Raw genomic sequence first — 17,952 nt, forward strand, 5'->3', positions numbered from 1 at the left:
CAAGTATGATGAGCGAGCTGTAATCAAAGAGAAATATGTTGCAACATGTAATTAGCCAACTCTCATTTCGGATGAAATCCAATTCTGGAATACTTTATAGGATTTCTCAAAGGTTTCCCTATTTTCGAAGTGCACTAGTAGTCCCTGGGAGGCCAACCTGCAGCTTGTTGGCCAAATGCAACCTCAGTAGGTGACATTTCTACATATTCATTCTTCAGGGTAGAACCACACTTTAGAACTAGTCTTCTTCAATTACATCTTCAGTGTTATCAGTGACTCAAGAGTGGATCTTGAAAGTGAAATTCACTGAGGGAGTGGCCCGTGTTGAAAAGGACAGATGTAGTTGGACACAGACCACCAGGCTCCGTGTGCGTGTGCGCGCGTGCACGCACACTGTGATGAGGCGATGGGAGCGCTCTAGTTTTGAGGAAACTGGGATGCTATTAATTTGTTACATTGGGTCACAGTAGTTCTACTGATTGCATACAGTAGGCATTGAATGGCTCCATTTCGATATGTGAAAATAAATATGTCTTGACTAATTCACTTACCTTCTTTTCTTCAATTCATTTTTCTAAGGGGATGTCCGTTTGAGAAACAGCTTTAACCTTATTAATCAGCTAGTAGAAGCTTAACTACTTACATATTTGACAGCTATACAACCATAATATTATATTGTTTAATATAACTGAAACATGTACTATAGCATTATCTCCCCTAGTACAAACAACCTCTAGCTGAATGCACAAAAAGAGCAAAGATGAAAAAATTGAAATAGTTTATTTGCTGCATAAGGAAACATTTTGTAAATTACATACAAGAACAAATGCTATGCTATAGTATATAATTTTCAATATTTCACAAAGATAATTGTAATAAATATGCATAACAAAACAAGGTAGAAGACTAAATCTGAACAGCAAACTTCAAAATGGTTTATCAAGTTTTAAACTTTGCAGCATTTGCATGCTTGAAATTTTTAAGTGCTGCAGAAAAGACGTCCTTTCACATTTCTTTGGAGTATTTTCCAAATTGTCTAACTATAAAATACTGTCCAAAATTAACAGGCATTAGTTAAACAACCTAAGAAAAGTAACAGAAAGGTCTAACTGATGCAAAGTTTTTAATCCTTTTGAGCTTTCTCATTGTTAGGAATTATCTGATGTAAGTGCACTATGTGTCCCGTAAGCCTGAGGCACTATAGATTCTGTCAAATTAGGAGTCTATAAACTTCATAGATTATGTAGCTCTGGAAATATCTCCATCAACAGGAATAAAACCAATGCAATAACAAACTGCAAGGTAGAATGGTTTTAACCCTTAAATGCACGGTTTTCTTAGAAATATTCTTCCATAGTTCTCTACTATACACTGTCATTTTACCATGAGGCATTTCCAATTCTACTTTTAACTCTTAAAAACAGACAAAGGCTTCAATGATGCCCTCTCCTGCCCAAGAAACTTGTAGAAATTATTGTTAGATGACAGCACAAATGTATCATGTATTCCTGCATTTGATGAAATAGCAGGATGAATTGTCATTTACACTTCAATGCTCTTGGATATGCTGACAGATCTATTATTTTATACAGTTTTTCTGAGCTGAGAATATTTTACTATGCTTTACTCTAGTCTAGCTGAATACTTTGGGTAAAAAGAGAGCCTTAAACATGGTTACCTAAAATATTTGTTAATATAGTTTAATGCAAACATCAGGTAGCAAAATGGTTTAGTTACAAAAAAATGTCATTGGAGGGCCAATAAAAATATATTGAAGAGCAGATCTTTACAAAAGTGAGGTTAGGAACTGTGAGGCATTGACGCTCACTGTAAACATCCTGCATTCACTAGAATCCCTTGTTTCCTTTGAAGCATATGTATTATTTTTTCCTGAGCTCCATGGCCAACAGCAGTGTGAATATTTGCATAGACAGCTTGACCTACTGAAAAGGGTTATTTTGTACAGAACTTCTGAGGTTCATCTGATTTATGGTTTTACATTCTAAATTAGTTTTGTTTAGGTTATCAACTATTGTGTCCAATATTGAGACAATGCAATTGAATATAAAGATGTACAGCATGGATTTTACACACTCAGTGTACAACGGGCATGGTAACTCATAATCCATGTTAATCTGGTTAAACATAAAACAAATTACAGGTAAATTTAGTTGCTTGATGTTCTGGCTTACTAAGCAAAATTCCGCACAAATATCTGCTTTTGTTCATTACTACATGGGTGAATGAACTTTGCCCAATGAAAGATCACATCTGGCAAGATGTCAGAAGCCTAAGGGCAAAAACACTGAGCAGACTAGATCACCCCACCTCCTTTTCAATATCCAGGAGCAGGACTCAGGATGGAGAACTTCACCTTTACCCAGGAGGTGTGACTATTTTTGTCAAGATGGAGTGTTGCACGCTGGGACCTGTTTCCCTCCCTGAAAGCATCTCCATATTGAAGAAGGAAGCCGTGAAGCACAACACAACACTGTGGACCACACTTTACATCTGGGGTGGCCAAAGTAACAACAGCTCTGAAAAATACTTACATTTTGTATATGAAAACAGTACTCTGAAAACTTTGTGGGAAGGGAGAAGATGTGCAGATGCGTTAGGTCATAGTACATAGACTGAACAGGAAGATTGGCAGAGACAAATCCAGCTCACTAAAAAAAGCAGCAGGTTGGCAATTTTAAATCTTGTGTTAAGGTGAACCTAGCTAAACACCATGGCAGCACGACAGGATTCAGTACAAACAGTTTGTTTCACTTTTTTTGTGATTGGCTTTTGCACATTGTTAAAATCTGTTTAAGCACTTTCTGGACATCTTCATCCATTTGACCCTAGACAGAAAGATGAAAAAAGTAAGTTTAATTCTAGCACCTTTTTATTCTTTCAGAAATTTTACATAGTTTTAGAAGTATGTTAATCCCCCAACTCCCAATCTTTTCCAAGAGGATGTTGCTTTAAATTTCTGTTAAATATTCAGACTTTTTGTCTAGGGTAACCAAAAGATAAGAAGCTATTTTCATTATAGATTTGCAGAAGGGACCTCTTACATTAAAACACAACATACCTCACATGACTGAGAAATATGCAATCATACCTGCACAGCATAGAGAAGATGCATCCTGTAAACTGATACAATCTCCTGGTGCTGTTTCTTTGTTTCCTAAAAATAGTAAGATGCCAAGTCAAGGAATGTGCATGCAAATTCACTTAAAAAAATCACCACATCTCATTTTAGAGCACATGGATATCTACAGCTATGATAAAACAGGATCTTTACTTATATCAGAAAACTATCTTGCTCATCTGCAGGCATGCATTATATATACCAAAGAGTATTTTACAATCAGGCCAGCCAAAATAGGTCCCTTTGCAACATATGGTCCACTAAGATGCTATAGCTGTATCTACACCAGGAAAGTATCTAGTGCAGCTGATTTCAGTGCTCAAAATGGTTTAGCTGCAGACAGACAGGATCAAACCACAGACAGTTGCAATTTCTGAAACTGTAGCTGTTTTTTCCGCAAGGAAGCTAAACCACTGTTTTCAGCAACAGTCCAACTGCACCCATTGCCCACACCCCTTTGTCAGCAATGAGTAGATTTCTTAGTGCAGATGAGGTTCAAAAGGGTCCTGTCCTATGGTGCTCTGGCAAATTACTACATATTCAGCCAAAGACAAGCCCCTCTTCTGTGGTCACAGAATGCTGTGGCCCAAGAACCATCTCCCAGGTAAAGCTGAAGTTCTGTTTTAGAAACTAGGCTGAGAGAAGTGGGTCATACTACCCTAATATTATACCACCCCTTTCCTAAACTTATCAGGGGAGCGAGAGAGAGGAGACACCGACCCCACAATAGCCAGTAGCCTGGTGTCAGGGCAAATCCATGCTCTGCTGCAATCAGACCAGGGACTTCCACATCCCAGGCAAGCTTCCTGACCACCAGGCTATTGGCTATTTTTGGGCTGGCCTCTCATTCTTTCATAAAAAAACACCACTTTTAAAAAGGTCTCTGGTTCATCCCAATGTGGAATTTTTCACAGGAAGGGAAAACCATTTCCAGCCCACCTCTTGTGGTTAGGCAGTGGAGGAAAGGAAGCAGTTGGAGATGAGAGGCTCCTACAGAACTCTGGCAGTAGGCCATAAGCCTTCATTTCTAAGCAGGGCTATGTCTACACTTAAACTGCTACACCACCACTGTAGTGCTTCAGCATAGATGCTCACTACAGCGGTGGGAGGGGTTCTCCCATCACTGTAGTTAATCGACCTCCTCAAGAGGCAGTAGTTAGGTCAACGGAACTCAGAGCTTGTGCAGTAACTGTGGTTCTTCAAGATATGTCCCTATGGGTGCTCCACTTCAGGTGTGCATGCGTCTTTTGAGCCATTGATTGGAGATTTTCTGTTAGCAGTGTCCATTTGGCCTGTGGATGTGCTCTATGCTACCTCGTGTTATGCTCCCAGGTCACACAGAGCCGGGCGGGCAAACCACTCTCAGTTCCTTCTCTAGCCGAACGTCCAACAAGAACAGTCTGAAGCAAAGGGGAAAGAGGGCAGGTAGTGGAGCACCCTATGGGTACTCCACTTCAGATGACGCCTGAGAAGTATCCTCATAGGGAGAAGGGATCTTCGGAATCAAGTCTAAGACTGAAGACAGTACAGCAGAATCAAGTGCCGCATCAGACCTGACAGTGCAGACCAAGGCATAGTGTTTAGAAAAGGTATGCACTGAAGCTCATGCAGCAGCTCTGCAGTTCTCTGACACTGGAAATGTTTTTGAATAATGCTGTGGAAGTTGTTTGTGATCTTTGAGGAGGCAAAGCACCAGCTGCATCATAGCAAGCAGTAATACACACAGATCCATCTCACCGGTGTCTGTGAAGAGATTGTGGACCCCTTAGATCCTTCTGTGATGGAGACAAAGAGTTTAGGTGATTTCCAAAATTGCTTGGTCCTATTCAGATAAAAGGCCAATGCCTATCATATATCTAATGTATGAAGGGAAGTCTCCCGCTGAGGTTTAAGTGGTTTAGGAAAAAATACAAGTAGATGAATAGACTGGCTAAGATAGCAATCCAACCCTTCAAAACTGCTGTTTTGATGCTGATTGGGTACCTGCTGAATGGAGGGTGGGAAGCTCTCTTCCTCTGGAATCTTTTTCTATCAGGCTCGGTGGTTCTGTGAAAGCCAAAAGAACTGAGCCAGGCATGATCTATGGGCAGTTTGAGACCCGTAGGGTGTATATACCCAGAGACCTGAGCAGGGACCCTGGAGTCCTTCAGCGTGTGCAGAGGCTCAACCATAGTTAATGGTCAGAAGCTCCTCCTGGGAAATGGGACGTCCTCAACTGTATTCTGGACTCCCTCAGGAATCATGACAACTGGAGCCAGGACACCCTACCCATGACAACTGCTGTGGAGATGGATCTAGCAGAAGTGTCTTCAGCATCCAAGGATGCTTGGAGAGAGGTTCTGACTAATAAATGACCCTCTTTAATAATGGCATGGAAGTGTTCTCTATGCTCCTGTGGAAGATGTTCAATAAAGGATGCAAACTTGTTGTAATTTGTGTAATCCTGTTTGGTCATGATTGCCTGATAGTTTGCAATCTGAAATTGGAGGGTCAGAGGTGAGCAGGTCCAACCTTTTCTGGTTCTTCTCCTAAGGAACAGACCTGTCTGTCTAGTTCGTTTATAGCATCCACCACCAAGGAATTAGGGAGGGGGGGAGGGCGGGGGAGAAGGATGGGGGGGGAGAGAGAAAACAAAAATGTTGAGTCCCTGGGAGGAACATAATATTTCTCATCCGCCTGTTTACAAGTTGGCAGGAGTTTGCCACACAGTCGTTGCTGGATCCAGAAATGCTTCGTTCATGGATACCACAACCCAGGTGGGTGTCACTGACTGCAAAACGTCCAGGAGCTTGTGAAGTGAGTCTTTAACCTCCTCAAGACATATCTGGAGTATACCCACCACCCACTTCACAAGGTCCTGGAATTGACAAAATCAGTCATTGAAGGTGGTAGAGGCATGACCAACTTGTCTGGAGACGGAGATGAAATAGGGGCTTGAGGGGTAGCCTCTTCGCCCAAGGTAGCCTCCTGTTCCTCAAAGATCTCCTCATGTTGGGGATCCGGTGCAGGAGACTGTATGACCCTAGTGTCCTAATGCAGTGGAACCAGAGTTCTGGCAAATTGTTGCTGATACACTGCCCAGGGATCCCAGGATGGTCCCTAGGGAGGCCCCTATAGGAGAGGGGGTGGTATGCAAGACTGATACCACCATCTCAGACATGGGTGAGGGTCTTTGTCAAAGTATGGATTCCTGTAATGATGCAGAGGGGAACCTCGCAGGGATAAGCAAGAGACTGACTGAAAGTTATCTCCATCCTCTTCAATGTCCTTCAATAGAGCGGGCCCCACTAGAAAAGTATGGAGAATCCTGTGGTACCAGGAAGCACTGATAATCCAAAGACCAGGGTCTCGGTACTGAGAATCATACAGTACCCATAAGCAGGGGGTCCCTAACACTCACAAGTCCCTGGAGTAACAGACTCCTTTGGTATTGAGGGGTAGCCCTGTTAGTCTGAATCTGTAAAAAGCAACAGAGGGTCCTGTGGCACCTTTAAGACTTAGTCTTAAAGGTGCCACAGGAGCCTCTGTTACTTACGATTTTGTATCAGAGGGGTAGCCATGTTAGTCTCGAGCTGTAAAAAGCAACAGAGAAGTGGGCCTTCACCCCTGATAACTTATGCGCCAATACATCTGTTAGTCTTAAAGGTGCCACAGGACACTCTGTTGCTTTTTATGTTTTTGTGTGTGTTCATGAAGGTACCCTTCCACTCCCTAGGATTGTTTTCTTGCACACTTGGGCTGGGTCTGCATGGTAGCCCAGTTGACCCAAAATAACATGGAATCCTGGAGATGTAGCAGGCTCAGCAAGTGTTGCAATGTTTAACTAAACCTGAATCACCCCTGATAGAAAGCCGTAGGTGGTGATCCTACTTTCTCACAATAGAGGAGCACTCTGTTGTGTGTCTGCAGGATCAGGCTTTTGGGGGAGCATGGAGTGGTATATTTGAAATCTTGTGTCAATAACAGTGTTCTCAATTTAGTTGGTGTTGGTCCTGCTTTGAGCAGGGGGTTGGACTAGATGACCTCCTGAGGTCCCTTCCAACCCTAATATTTTATGGTTTATGGTTTATGGATGCAGCAATTGATTTGGTGCGCATAGGTGCCAGGGCCAATGGTGCGTGCTTCAATTTTGTCAGTACTGACTGAGCTGAGTGGGAAGGCACCATTGTTAAATATGAAGTAATCTGTGCTGATCTGGAAATAGATGATATCAGGGCCTTGTCAGTGCTGTGTTTCTCCTAAGTACTCCAGGATCTCCTTGCTCGTCAGTACCAGAGGAAGAGTCTTTCACCTCCATGGTACAGAGTCGAGAATTCAAGGCCTTTGACACCACAGATCTAGCAGGAAAATAGGACTTTTTCGGAGCTGGCTCCTTGTGGTGGGAGACCGAGCGCCTCCTCTTTGGAGCCTTCCCTGAGTCCTCTGAGATCTTTCCCTTCTCAGGCAAGAACTTAGACCCAGTGTCCTCTCAACTTTGGCTGTCAGGAGACAGATGTATGGGGGCAGGTAGGTAAGGGTCTCCTGACCTGACTCAGAAGCCGGTTGAAGGGAGTGCTCCATCACCATCATCATCATCATCATCTTCAGCGTGGTCTCCTGATCATTCCAAGCTCTAGATTTTAGAGCCAAGCAAAAATTGCACTTTTGGAAGAGATGGTACTCTCCGAAGCAATGGAAACACTTGGGCCAAATCTACACTACCCGCTGGATCGGCAGGTAGTAATCAATCTATCGGGGATCAATTTATCGCGTCTCATCTAGATGTGATAAATCGATCCCTGAATCGACGCCCGTACACCACCTCGGCAGGAGGAGTAAGTGGCGTCGACGGGGGAGCCGTGGCGACTTGCCGCTGTGAGGATGGCCAGGTAAGTTGAACGAAGATACTTCGACTTCAGCTACGCAAATAGCATAGCTGAAGTTGCGTATCTTAGATCGATCCCCAGTGTAGACCAGCCCTCAGTAGCCATCACCGATCAGAATAACTTTCTGACAAGAGAGGCAGCATTTGGAAAACGCCCAGCCAGGCCCAATAAGGTCTCCAGAAAAAAATGGGGGAGGAAAATCGGAAACCTCTCAACTATCTAATTTTATATTAACTAACACTAACTAGAAACACTCAACTAAACAACTACAAAACATGCTGACACATGCACGAGGCGGCCACGCAGGGGCTCAGTTCTGGGCGAGGTGATACAGAAGGAACTGAGGGCGGTTTGCCTGCGTAGCCTATATGCCTTCGGAGTGCAGCATTAGGTTGTACACAGCACAGGTGCAGGCTGAATGGACACTGCTAATTGAAAAATATCTGACCAAGGGCTCAAGAGGCGCATGCGCATCTGAAGTGGACCACCCATAGTGACACTACTCACAGAAAAATTCTTCTGTCAACCTAGTGCTATCTATACTGGGAGTAGGTTGGCTTAACTATGTCGCTCAGGAGTGTGGATTTTTCACAGCCCTCAGTGATGTAGCTGGGTCGACCTAATTTTTTAGGTGTATACTTGACATAAGTGTTTTATTGTTTAAATGATTTACTAAATCTATTGCCCCCACTGGTATTCCTGCAAGGGACTAATTCTAGCCCCAGCACGACATTAACTCCCACTGCCTGACTGGGGAGAAGGAAGAACAGGCACCAGGAAAGCTGTGTAACTCAGCAGGTTGGGAACTCAAATACAAGAGCTATCCTCCCCTGAGCTTGGTGCTTAAAGAGATCTGAAAAAAAGATGTGTGTTTGGGGGGAGGGTGGGATGGGGAGGTGTCTTTCATAATCTGGGAGCAGCAGCTTTGGTAAGACAATGCCTGAAGTGTGCTCCTCAGCAACCAGGCTCGATTCTCAACTTTTTTTTTTTTTTTTTGGGCCAGATCTGCGACTCCTGGCAGGCCTCTCAACACACCCACTTCAAGCACTGCCAGACCAACTCCGTAACTCACAGCAAAAGCTTTTTGTGGTTTAAAAAATGCTTTGGGGCTCTGTCCAGCTTGGAAGTCTTCATGTTCTACGGGACTGGGCCTTTTACTTGTACATGGGAAATCCTATTGAAGGTACAATTTTAAAATGATTTTAAAGCAATTCACAAATTCTGAGAAAAAATATCTTTTTTTTTTTTTAAATATGAGTCTGTTTGGATAGAAACTTGTCTCAATCATAGCACCAGTGCCACACAAGTACACCACATTTTATGACAGTTATAACATCTTGGATCAACTATTAAACTTTGCTCTAACCGCCCAGCGTCTCAGCGGTTTGGATATCCATTTGAAGCTGTGGCTTTCTAAACTCTCATTTCTGCTATAGTTTAGTTTAGTTTGTGACACAGCAAAATGAACTAATGTATTGAGATGTGATGACATCTGCTTCGGAGGTGCCATAATTATTTTATCAACCCAATTAATGCCAATTAATGCTTAACCTCAACACAGTAGCTTAAACAACTGCATACTGTATATGCAGTCTCTTTCAATTATTGGGAACTGCTGCACTATTTCCCATATCTCCAGAGCAGAAAATGGAGTGAAGTTGACTGATTTAAGTGTGAGGCCTCTGGGGATATACTGCGACACAGTAACTCAGTTTTGTATTATTGTTGAAAGAGCGCATTGCTGTGACAATAATGAGGATTCACAGCTATCCGTTAGAGCACATTTTATTGCATTGAGCATCCATTTCTCGTACTCAGTGGTTGTGCTTCACTTTAACGGGGCATACGAAACACTATAAGGAAGGCTTCCCATCCTATTAGCAATGAGAGCAGTTGGAGTTTATCAGTTAAGAAACCCACACTTACAGCCAGTTGGTTTTGTAACTGTTTCACTTGTTGCTGTAATGCCTCCAGCTGTTGGCTTTGTCTTTTGGGTGCACTGGTTGAGTAGGAAAGCTGAGAAAGGCTGTTCAATGCTTCTTTTAACTTGCTAACTTCCTTGGACATCTCATTGATCTATCAAGGAAAAACGGTCCACGTGAAAGGATGCAAGAAATACTATTTTGCCATGTTTTGTTTAGAGAACATTTAAATAAATTAAAATTAATGGAGATATCCCATCTCCAAGAACTGGAAGGGACCTTGAAAGGTCATCGAGTCCAGCCCCCTGCCATCACTAGCAGGACCAAGTACTGATTTTGCCCCAGATCCCTAAGTGGCCCCCTCAAGGATTAAACTCACAACCCTGGGTTTAGCAGGCCAATGCTCAAACCACTGAACTATCCCTCCCCCCAATTTCTTTTGGATTCTGAAAAAACAAACCTACCTTGAACTGAGGCACAAGGCGCCTACTCAGTAAACAAAGGGTTGTAGTGCTCCCACCATGCTACAACCCTTTGTCTACACCAGGGATCGGCAGCCTTTGTCACACAGCCCACCAAGGAAAGCCCCTGGCGGGGCGGGGCGGTTTGTTTACCTGCCGCATCCGCAGGTTTGACCAATCGCGGCTCCCACTAGCCGCAGTTCGCCGGTCAAGGCCAATGGGGGCAGTGGGAAGCGGTGCAGGCCGAGGGATGTGCTGGCTGCCGCTTCCTGCCGCCCCGAATGGCCTGGAGGGCGAACTGCGGCCAGTGGGAGCCGCGATTGGCCGAACCTGCGGACGTGGCAGATAAACAAACCAGCCCGGCCTGCCAGGGTGCTTACCCTGGTGGGCCGCGTGCCAAAGGTTGCCTATCCCTGGCCTACACAAAGATGGCTGGGCTGTAGCTCTCTCTCAGCCAGCTCTGCAGTGCCTCCTCCCCACCCTGCAAGCCAGCAGGCAGTTCTAGCTCCTCACCAGTACTGGGAGGTCTGCATGCAGATGTGTGTCCTCCCAGCGGGCTGCTCTCTCCATCTGCCTCTCCCAGAAATTCTCTCTCTCCTACTTACCTTTCTACCTCTATTTCCTTCCCCCCCAAATCTCTGGCATGCTACTCTTCTCCTGCCCACATCTCCCCCACCATTCTGGCTCTGTCCCTGCCGAAGCCTCTTGGCTCACTGTCAAATTTCCCTCCACCATCCTGATCATTTTAAGCATTCAGTTTCTGCTAGCAAATCTGCTTTTGTACAGAATTCTCCCATTTCCAAATGGAAACACATTGCTTTAACAATGTATGTGAAGCAATATTTACACCATTGAGGTATTGCGTTTACTGACGCTATGGGCACAGCCTCTGAATACACTGATGTCTGAAGACAGAAATGCAGCTCGCTTGGGTCAAGTCTAGAGCCAGCAGAATGTTCTGAAGACAGCTACCACATCTGTGGCCCATTTTCTATTAGAAGAACTCTGTGCTCTCAGATATCCCAATTATGAAAAAAGACGAGTAGGGATGGGTGAAATGATCTGGGTAAAATAAGAACTGTAGGATCTTTGGTCACTTGTGCATCTTTATTTAGGTTTGCAAAACTTCTCTCCCTGTGGATCTCTCACTGTTCTAACTCCCACTTTCATCATTTCAAAATAGGAGTCCAAGCACTCGGGCAACTGGGCCACATACGACTTCACCTAATAGTGATAGATCATGCAGCTCTTCTTGTGAGGACCTCCGCAGGGTCAACTATGCATTTAGCCAAACAAGCTTTTATCAGTATTAAAGATGGTATTCTGGGACCTTAGATTACAAGACAGAAAGATGTACTCAAAAGTTATACTCCATGACACTTTGTTTAATATGGAGCTGTGAACTGCATGCATTACTCAAATTGTTTTACAAGGTCTAAACATTCAGGAAACCCAATCTCTTTAATGAATTACTAACCTTTTTATCTTTATCTTCTTCTAGCTTTGACGAGCTTTCTGCATATCTTTTCATGTCAAGAAGATCTTCTTGAGCTTGATGGTACTTACGGTAAAGTCCATTTATTTCCTGCTCCTTAGCCTCAAGGAGAGTTTGAGCACCTTCTTTTTCCTCTTTTAATTGCAAAACTTCATTTCTCAATTGGGCAGCATCTAAGGACACGTTCTCTTTCTCTTTCATTAAATCCTTTAGTTTGGATGACAAAATATTAACTTCACCTTCTAACGATGACTGGAGTTTTTCATATGAAGCTCTGGGCACCATCGCTTCGTTAATTGCAGCTTTTTCTTCCAACAATTCCTTCTGCAGATTTCTTACCTCAGTTTCCTTGTTAATAAGCTCTTCCTTAAGTTCATTTATTTCTTCCTCCATTTCCTTTGCCGTACACCTGAGAGCAGTTACCACCTCAAGATGCTCAGCAACTGGTACAGAGTTTTGTTTCTGAGTATCTATCAGTTGCTTGAGCTGTGCTGCTTCATTTAATACCTGTGCGTACTGGGACTTCATGTCAGATAATGCATCTTCAGCTTTATCTTTCAATGAATTTGTTACCCGCATCAGTTTCTCATGCTCATCTCTAGGAATGTATTCCAAAGCTACATCCTCTAATGCTTTCCTCTTCCTGTAATCTTCAAGCTCTGTTTGTGCTTCTTTGTATAACTGAGACAGCTCACTAACTTGTCTGTGTAGGTCATCTATCATTCTAATCCTTGCTTCTTTCATCTCCCGAGGTTCATCACTGGATTCCAACTGCATCTGATTTAACTTGTCTTGTAGTCTTTTGATTTCTTCTTGCCCTTCTTTGTATCTCTCAATCAACAAAGCTTTCTCTTGGTTAATGTTCTCAATTATTGAACAATAAGAATTTTTTATTTCCTCACATTCTTCCACAGACATTTTGCTAGCAATGTTCTGCTCTCTTTCTTCAAGTTTTTCCTGCAGCTCTCTCACTTTCACTTTATGCCTTTCACTTTCCTCTAATGCTTTCCTGAGTTCTTGCTTTAGCACTTCAATTTCCTCACATGTAACCCTCAGTTCATGGACATCCGAATAAGTATCTTTGTTTTCAGAAGCAACAAGACCCAATTTCATCTGCTTTTGTACATTCAAGACCTCTTTCATAGCTTCTTCATACCGGCATTGGGTTTCTTTAAGTTTCTGGCTAAGATCAGAGCTGTTTTCTGAAATATCTGCACTGTTTAAATGAATTGTTTCTGGGATTCTAGACTGAAGTTGGGTCTCTAAGTACTTTCTTTTTGCTTCAGAATTATCTAATTTCCTCTGTACATCCTTTAAATCTTCTTGTAGATGCTTAATTTTTACTTCATTGTTGTTTGTTGACTTCTCTTGAGTTTGTGTTGCATTTAATGAGGATGATTTTAGTTCCTGAGCGGAGGTTTGACTTTGTCTGTCAACTGACTGATCAAACTCTGTTTGGGTGGAATGATAGGAATCTAGGGTGGAATCCATTTCTGTTTCTCTGGGTGCTTTTTCCTGCATAAAAAGCGTTAGTGTTTATAAAACAATGTTATTGAGTAGATTAAGTAAGGGAACTCTTACTATGTGTGCTCTACAGAGATGGACAATAAAAACATTGTGGGCCAGATTTTCAGCAGAGCTCACCACGCAAATTAAGACAGTGGGTGCTAAAATCATCTAAATACCTGAGATGATTTCTGTAGCACAAAAAGGATCAAAGGCTATGAGAGTTAAAATTCTGAAAACCTCAATCATTAGCCAGAGTTCTGAAATAATTAACTCCATCTTAAGAAAAAGGCTGTCAACTAATTTATGGGAAAAACGAAAATTGCAAACAATGATTTAATATTCAAAGACAAAGTTTCCTCTTGATTTCTTGAAACTCTTACTATCTACAAACTGTCTTTTATTTTATCTTCACAGCACATCACTATAAAACAAAGTAGCTCTTTATTCTGCTATTCAAGAACTGAAAGATCCCCTTTGCTTTGAATTAGGCACAAAAATATAATACATACCTGTAATTTGTCTTGTAACTCCTTATTGTGTAGTGTTAGAGAAGCAATTTTTGCTTGCAACAATACAAGCAGATCTTGCTGGTCAGTTTCAGAACTTATATCCAGTAAGCTATCAGCACCTTTAAAATAAATGGTTTTAAACCATTTAAAACAACTGAAGTGATGACGTAGTGACTGTAGCAAAAGCAGGCACTATCTACAGGAGGGATAGCTCAGTTGTTTGAGCATTGGCCTACTAAACCCAGGGTTGTGAGTTCAATCCTTGAGGGGGCCATTTAGGGAGGGAGGGGGGAGGATGGTACTTGGTCCTGCTGTGAAGGCAGAGGGCTGGACTTGACCTTTCAGGATCCCTTCCAGTTCTATGAGATAGGTATATCTCCATATATATCCTTTCATATAAAATCATTATAACTTTGAGATGGAGTGAACTTGGTTTTTTTCATAAGAATGGCCTTACTGGGTCAGACCAAAGGTCCATCTAGCCCAGTATCCTGTCTTCCGACAGAGACCAATGCCAGGTGTCCTAGAGGGACACCATTAATATGCCAAATGAAGGAATTATTTCTAGCTAGATTTCTAAAAACTGTTTAATCACTGGTAGGTACATCAGTTTTTTCTAAAGAGTTACAATGCCGAAACCATTCTCTAATACCATTACCATTATTCCTACATTTAAATGGTTCTAAAAGACAGTTGATAAAAAGAATAAGCTTTGAGAATTAACGAAGGCTTTATTATTCACCTTACCTGTAGTGCTGTCACTCAGTCTATCCTTGTTATCTCGCTGAATGGAGCTGATCTCTTCCTGTGAGACACAAGGAGACAATCCTTTCACTTCAAGAAGTTCTAGACTTCACAGAAATGAGTATGGAATGAGGTCAAGCCCTGCAGAATGAATGGCTCTTTGCTCTGGGGTCTGATGTCTTGTTCCAAACAACATTCCTTAAAAGTTAGGGGCCAGATTTTTAAATTAGTTTAAGAGATTTGGCCTCCCGATTCCCATTAAAATTAATGTGATCTGGGCATCCACATTCCCCCAGGCAGTTTTGAAAGTCTTTGCATGTGCACCAAATTATGCAATGTAGTGTGTAAGGTACTGTATATTTAAAATGTTAAAGGACTACAGTCTTCAATAACATAGGCTGAAATCACACAGTAGCAAGTGGCTACTCATCCCAGTGAAATCTTTTGGACAAGAACTGTCTTTATTGTATGTAATGAACAGTGGCAGGCACTTTGTTAGCACTAAATAATTTGCTACTGTAGTGTTAAGATGCAAAACATTTACTCATTTATTGTGAATTACCACCACATTTACTGAAAGAAAATATCAAAATAAGTTTACGAAGTATATGCCCTTTGTTTTTACACACATTATAAACCATTTATTTCTCAAAATTCAACAATTCACAGTGGATCTCCCAGTCACTGATTGTGGATTATCAAAGTTCTATACTTTTATCCTCTTAAATACAGCCAAAGTTTGTTAAAAACAACAGAACAGCAAGAGCAAATATACCTTGCATACTTGTTCAGCGAAGAACGCCTGTCCTTTTCCAGCAATTGGAGTTGAGGTTGCTGAACGTGGAGAGGACAAATCACTAACCTGAAAAAGAAGTGTGTGTGTGTGTATATATTAGGGAGTTCTACTGCCTGTGTTAACATATGCAATAATTCTGTGTTAGCACCAAAGAGCAAACCTAATTACTCAATGCTGTTCTTAGCCAGCAGCACACATGCATTATTTCCAGACATGAGCAATGTTTCAGTTTAATAACCTATTTCTTAAGCTGTAATTCAATCCTATATTATATATCTTGCCTGCTCTCTCCCCTTATTGGATTTCTACAGCTACCTGTATGTGGAAGTGCATTTTAAGCCATTCATCAAAAGAGAAGACCTTTACCTTCCAAGAGACCACCTTTATGTGCAGCTTTTAGACCATGCCACATTACTAGTAGCCTTCTTAGTAACTGTACCCAATATGGGTTTTCAAGATGTCGTCCTAACCTCAGAAAAAAAAAATCTACTCATGACACGAGACAGACATATAAAATAACAGAGCAAATTTTGCCAGCATCATTCGCATTATGCTCTAGATCTTTCCCATCCCACTACAAATATCAAAATGTTCAAACTTGGACTTTTTGTTTACCTGGATAGGACTGATAGGAGGAGGTGGGGCTTTGCGTTTTTTTGGAGTTCCACTTCTTTCTGAACTTAATTTAGAGACTTGGTCATGCTGAAATTTTCACAGGCCAGAGAATGGAGGTGTGTTAGTTTGGTTAGTAAAGTCTGAGTAAGCAGTTTTATTAAAAACCCCACATAACTTGAGCAGTTTGTTCCTTGTTTCATTCAAGCTTCTCCACAATAACTGCATTGCTATAATAGGCAAGATACTAGGCAGGCTTGAAGACAAGGATGACCCCCCACCCCCCTTGCAATTCATGCTTCAGCAAAAACAAAGATTTAGTGAAAAAGCACAAGCTGATGAGAGGTTTAGCATTTGTAATCTCAAATACACCTCTACCCCAATATAACACTGTCCTCGGGAGCCAAAAAATCTTACTGCATTATAGGTGAAACTGCGTTATATCGAACTTGCTTTGATCCACCGGAGTGCGCAGCGCCCCTCCCCTCACCCCGAGCACTGCTTTACCGCGTTATATCCAAATTTGTGTTGTATCGGGTGGCATTATATAGGGGTAGCGGTGTACTTCATTTGTTCACGGCTTAATTAAGTCACCATGAATGGCCATTATTTTTCCTCTCCGTCAATTACTCTTGTGTTCGGACAGCTTGAAAGACCTATTTCTTCCATAAGGGGAGTGCCTGAATCAGTCACTCCATGGCTTCTCACTTTAATGGGGTGTGCACCCTCCAAAATACTATGCCCCTAATAAGTGCTATTAGGGCATTTTTATTGCTTCAACCTGGTGGGATTTTCACCACTGGGATCTCCCGCAAAGGGCATTCCAGCAATACCCCTTGTAACCTTGGAACGTGTGTTTCATGTTGGAAATCTGAAAAGCTTTGCCTCTGCTTGTCTCCATAATCAAGGTGTAAGAAAGTCCAGTCTTGGGGCCTAAACTCTCGAGTTTTTCCACAAGTGTTTGTGCTTCCTTTTCCCAACCACAGAACCACACCCTTCCCCCCAGCACCCTTTTCCTGCCTCTCCAAAGCTGATTGGTTATTGAATCTTGTAAGAGGCCTTGTTAAAAAAAAAAAAAAAAAAAAAAAGCTGATTAAAGCAATATGTTTCTGCAACATGCTTCTACCATGAGCAACTCGAACATTCATACCATAGAACATTGTAATTACAGGTAAATCTCAGAGTGACATTTATTAGTGCTTTTAAGCATATGCCATTTATCATTTTCACAGGAAGTTACAAACCCGTATAGTCTGAATATTTTCAAGTAACACAAGAGACAAATACCTGCTTTGGCTTTGTTGGTGACTTCGTATCTGTACAGCAGGGAGGGGAAAAAGTGTTTTATGTTAAATACCATTAAGAAAAAAAAGCAATTATGTCTTTGCGTGGCCCCACCCACCCCTAACTGCCTGCAATGCCAGCCTGGATATCCCATTTGTCTGCTTCTCCAACAAGTCTTGTGCATTTCTTTCATGCTGCCTACATAATTGGAATACCCTTCCTGAGAAAGTCCACACGGCCACTCCCCTCTTTACATTAGAGCCTCTCCATGACATCCATCACTGGGAAGCATCAACAAAATTAGCCAGCTAAGAACTTTAATTTATTCCCTTCACAGAATAAAAAGCCCAACTCCATGCTGTGTGCTAGCCCTTGCTATGTTATTGCAGTAATTTCCCTCTGTTCCTCCTCCTCGTAGCTACTTCCCATTGCTCTGCTAGCCCCCTAGGATACTAGCGGACACGTTTTTTGGAGCAGGGATCACTTCTGTGTTTTGGGAGGCACCTAGCAAACTGGGTGCAGTGCAAAGTTAAACAGCCATGCTAATTATCTGCGAGAACTAGCTCATTTCAAGATATTGCAAAAAGTAAATTCACTTCTTGTTGAAAACAGATCT

General features: G+C 42.2%; 1 protein-coding gene across 4 annotated transcripts in view; it reads right to left on the reverse strand.

Moving 5' to 3' along the window:
- Positions 1 to 761: 761 nt before the first annotated feature.
- RAI14 (retinoic acid induced 14) overlaps positions 762 to 17,952 on the reverse strand; it is a 130,206-nt gene continuing 113,015 nt past the window's right edge. For 3 of the 4 annotated variants that reach the window (XM_054032257.1, XM_054032258.1, XM_054032260.1), the window contains 9 exons: positions 17,340 to 17,368; positions 16,056 to 16,142; positions 15,420 to 15,506; positions 14,648 to 14,705; positions 13,901 to 14,019; positions 11,865 to 13,397; positions 9,931 to 10,080; positions 3,110 to 3,175; positions 762 to 2,846 (listed from right to left, as the gene is read on the reverse strand). In XM_054032257.1, coding sequence (XP_053888232.1) covers positions 2,769 to 2,846; positions 3,110 to 3,175; positions 9,931 to 10,080; positions 11,865 to 13,397; positions 13,901 to 14,019; positions 14,648 to 14,705; positions 15,420 to 15,506; positions 16,056 to 16,142; positions 17,340 to 17,368 — 2,207 coding nt within the window. In that variant the 3' untranslated portion in view covers positions 762 to 2,768. The remainder of the gene's footprint in view (positions 2,847 to 3,109; positions 3,176 to 9,930; positions 10,081 to 11,864; positions 13,398 to 13,900; positions 14,020 to 14,647; positions 14,706 to 15,419; positions 15,507 to 16,055; positions 16,143 to 17,339; positions 17,369 to 17,952) is intronic. The other variant, XM_054032259.1, reaches the window with a different exon arrangement.

The sequence above is a fragment of the Malaclemys terrapin genome, chromosome 6 (assembly GCF_027887155.1).
Source record: "Malaclemys terrapin pileata isolate rMalTer1 chromosome 6, rMalTer1.hap1, whole genome shotgun sequence".
NCBI classification, from domain to species: Eukaryota; Metazoa; Chordata; order Testudines; family Emydidae; genus Malaclemys; species Malaclemys terrapin.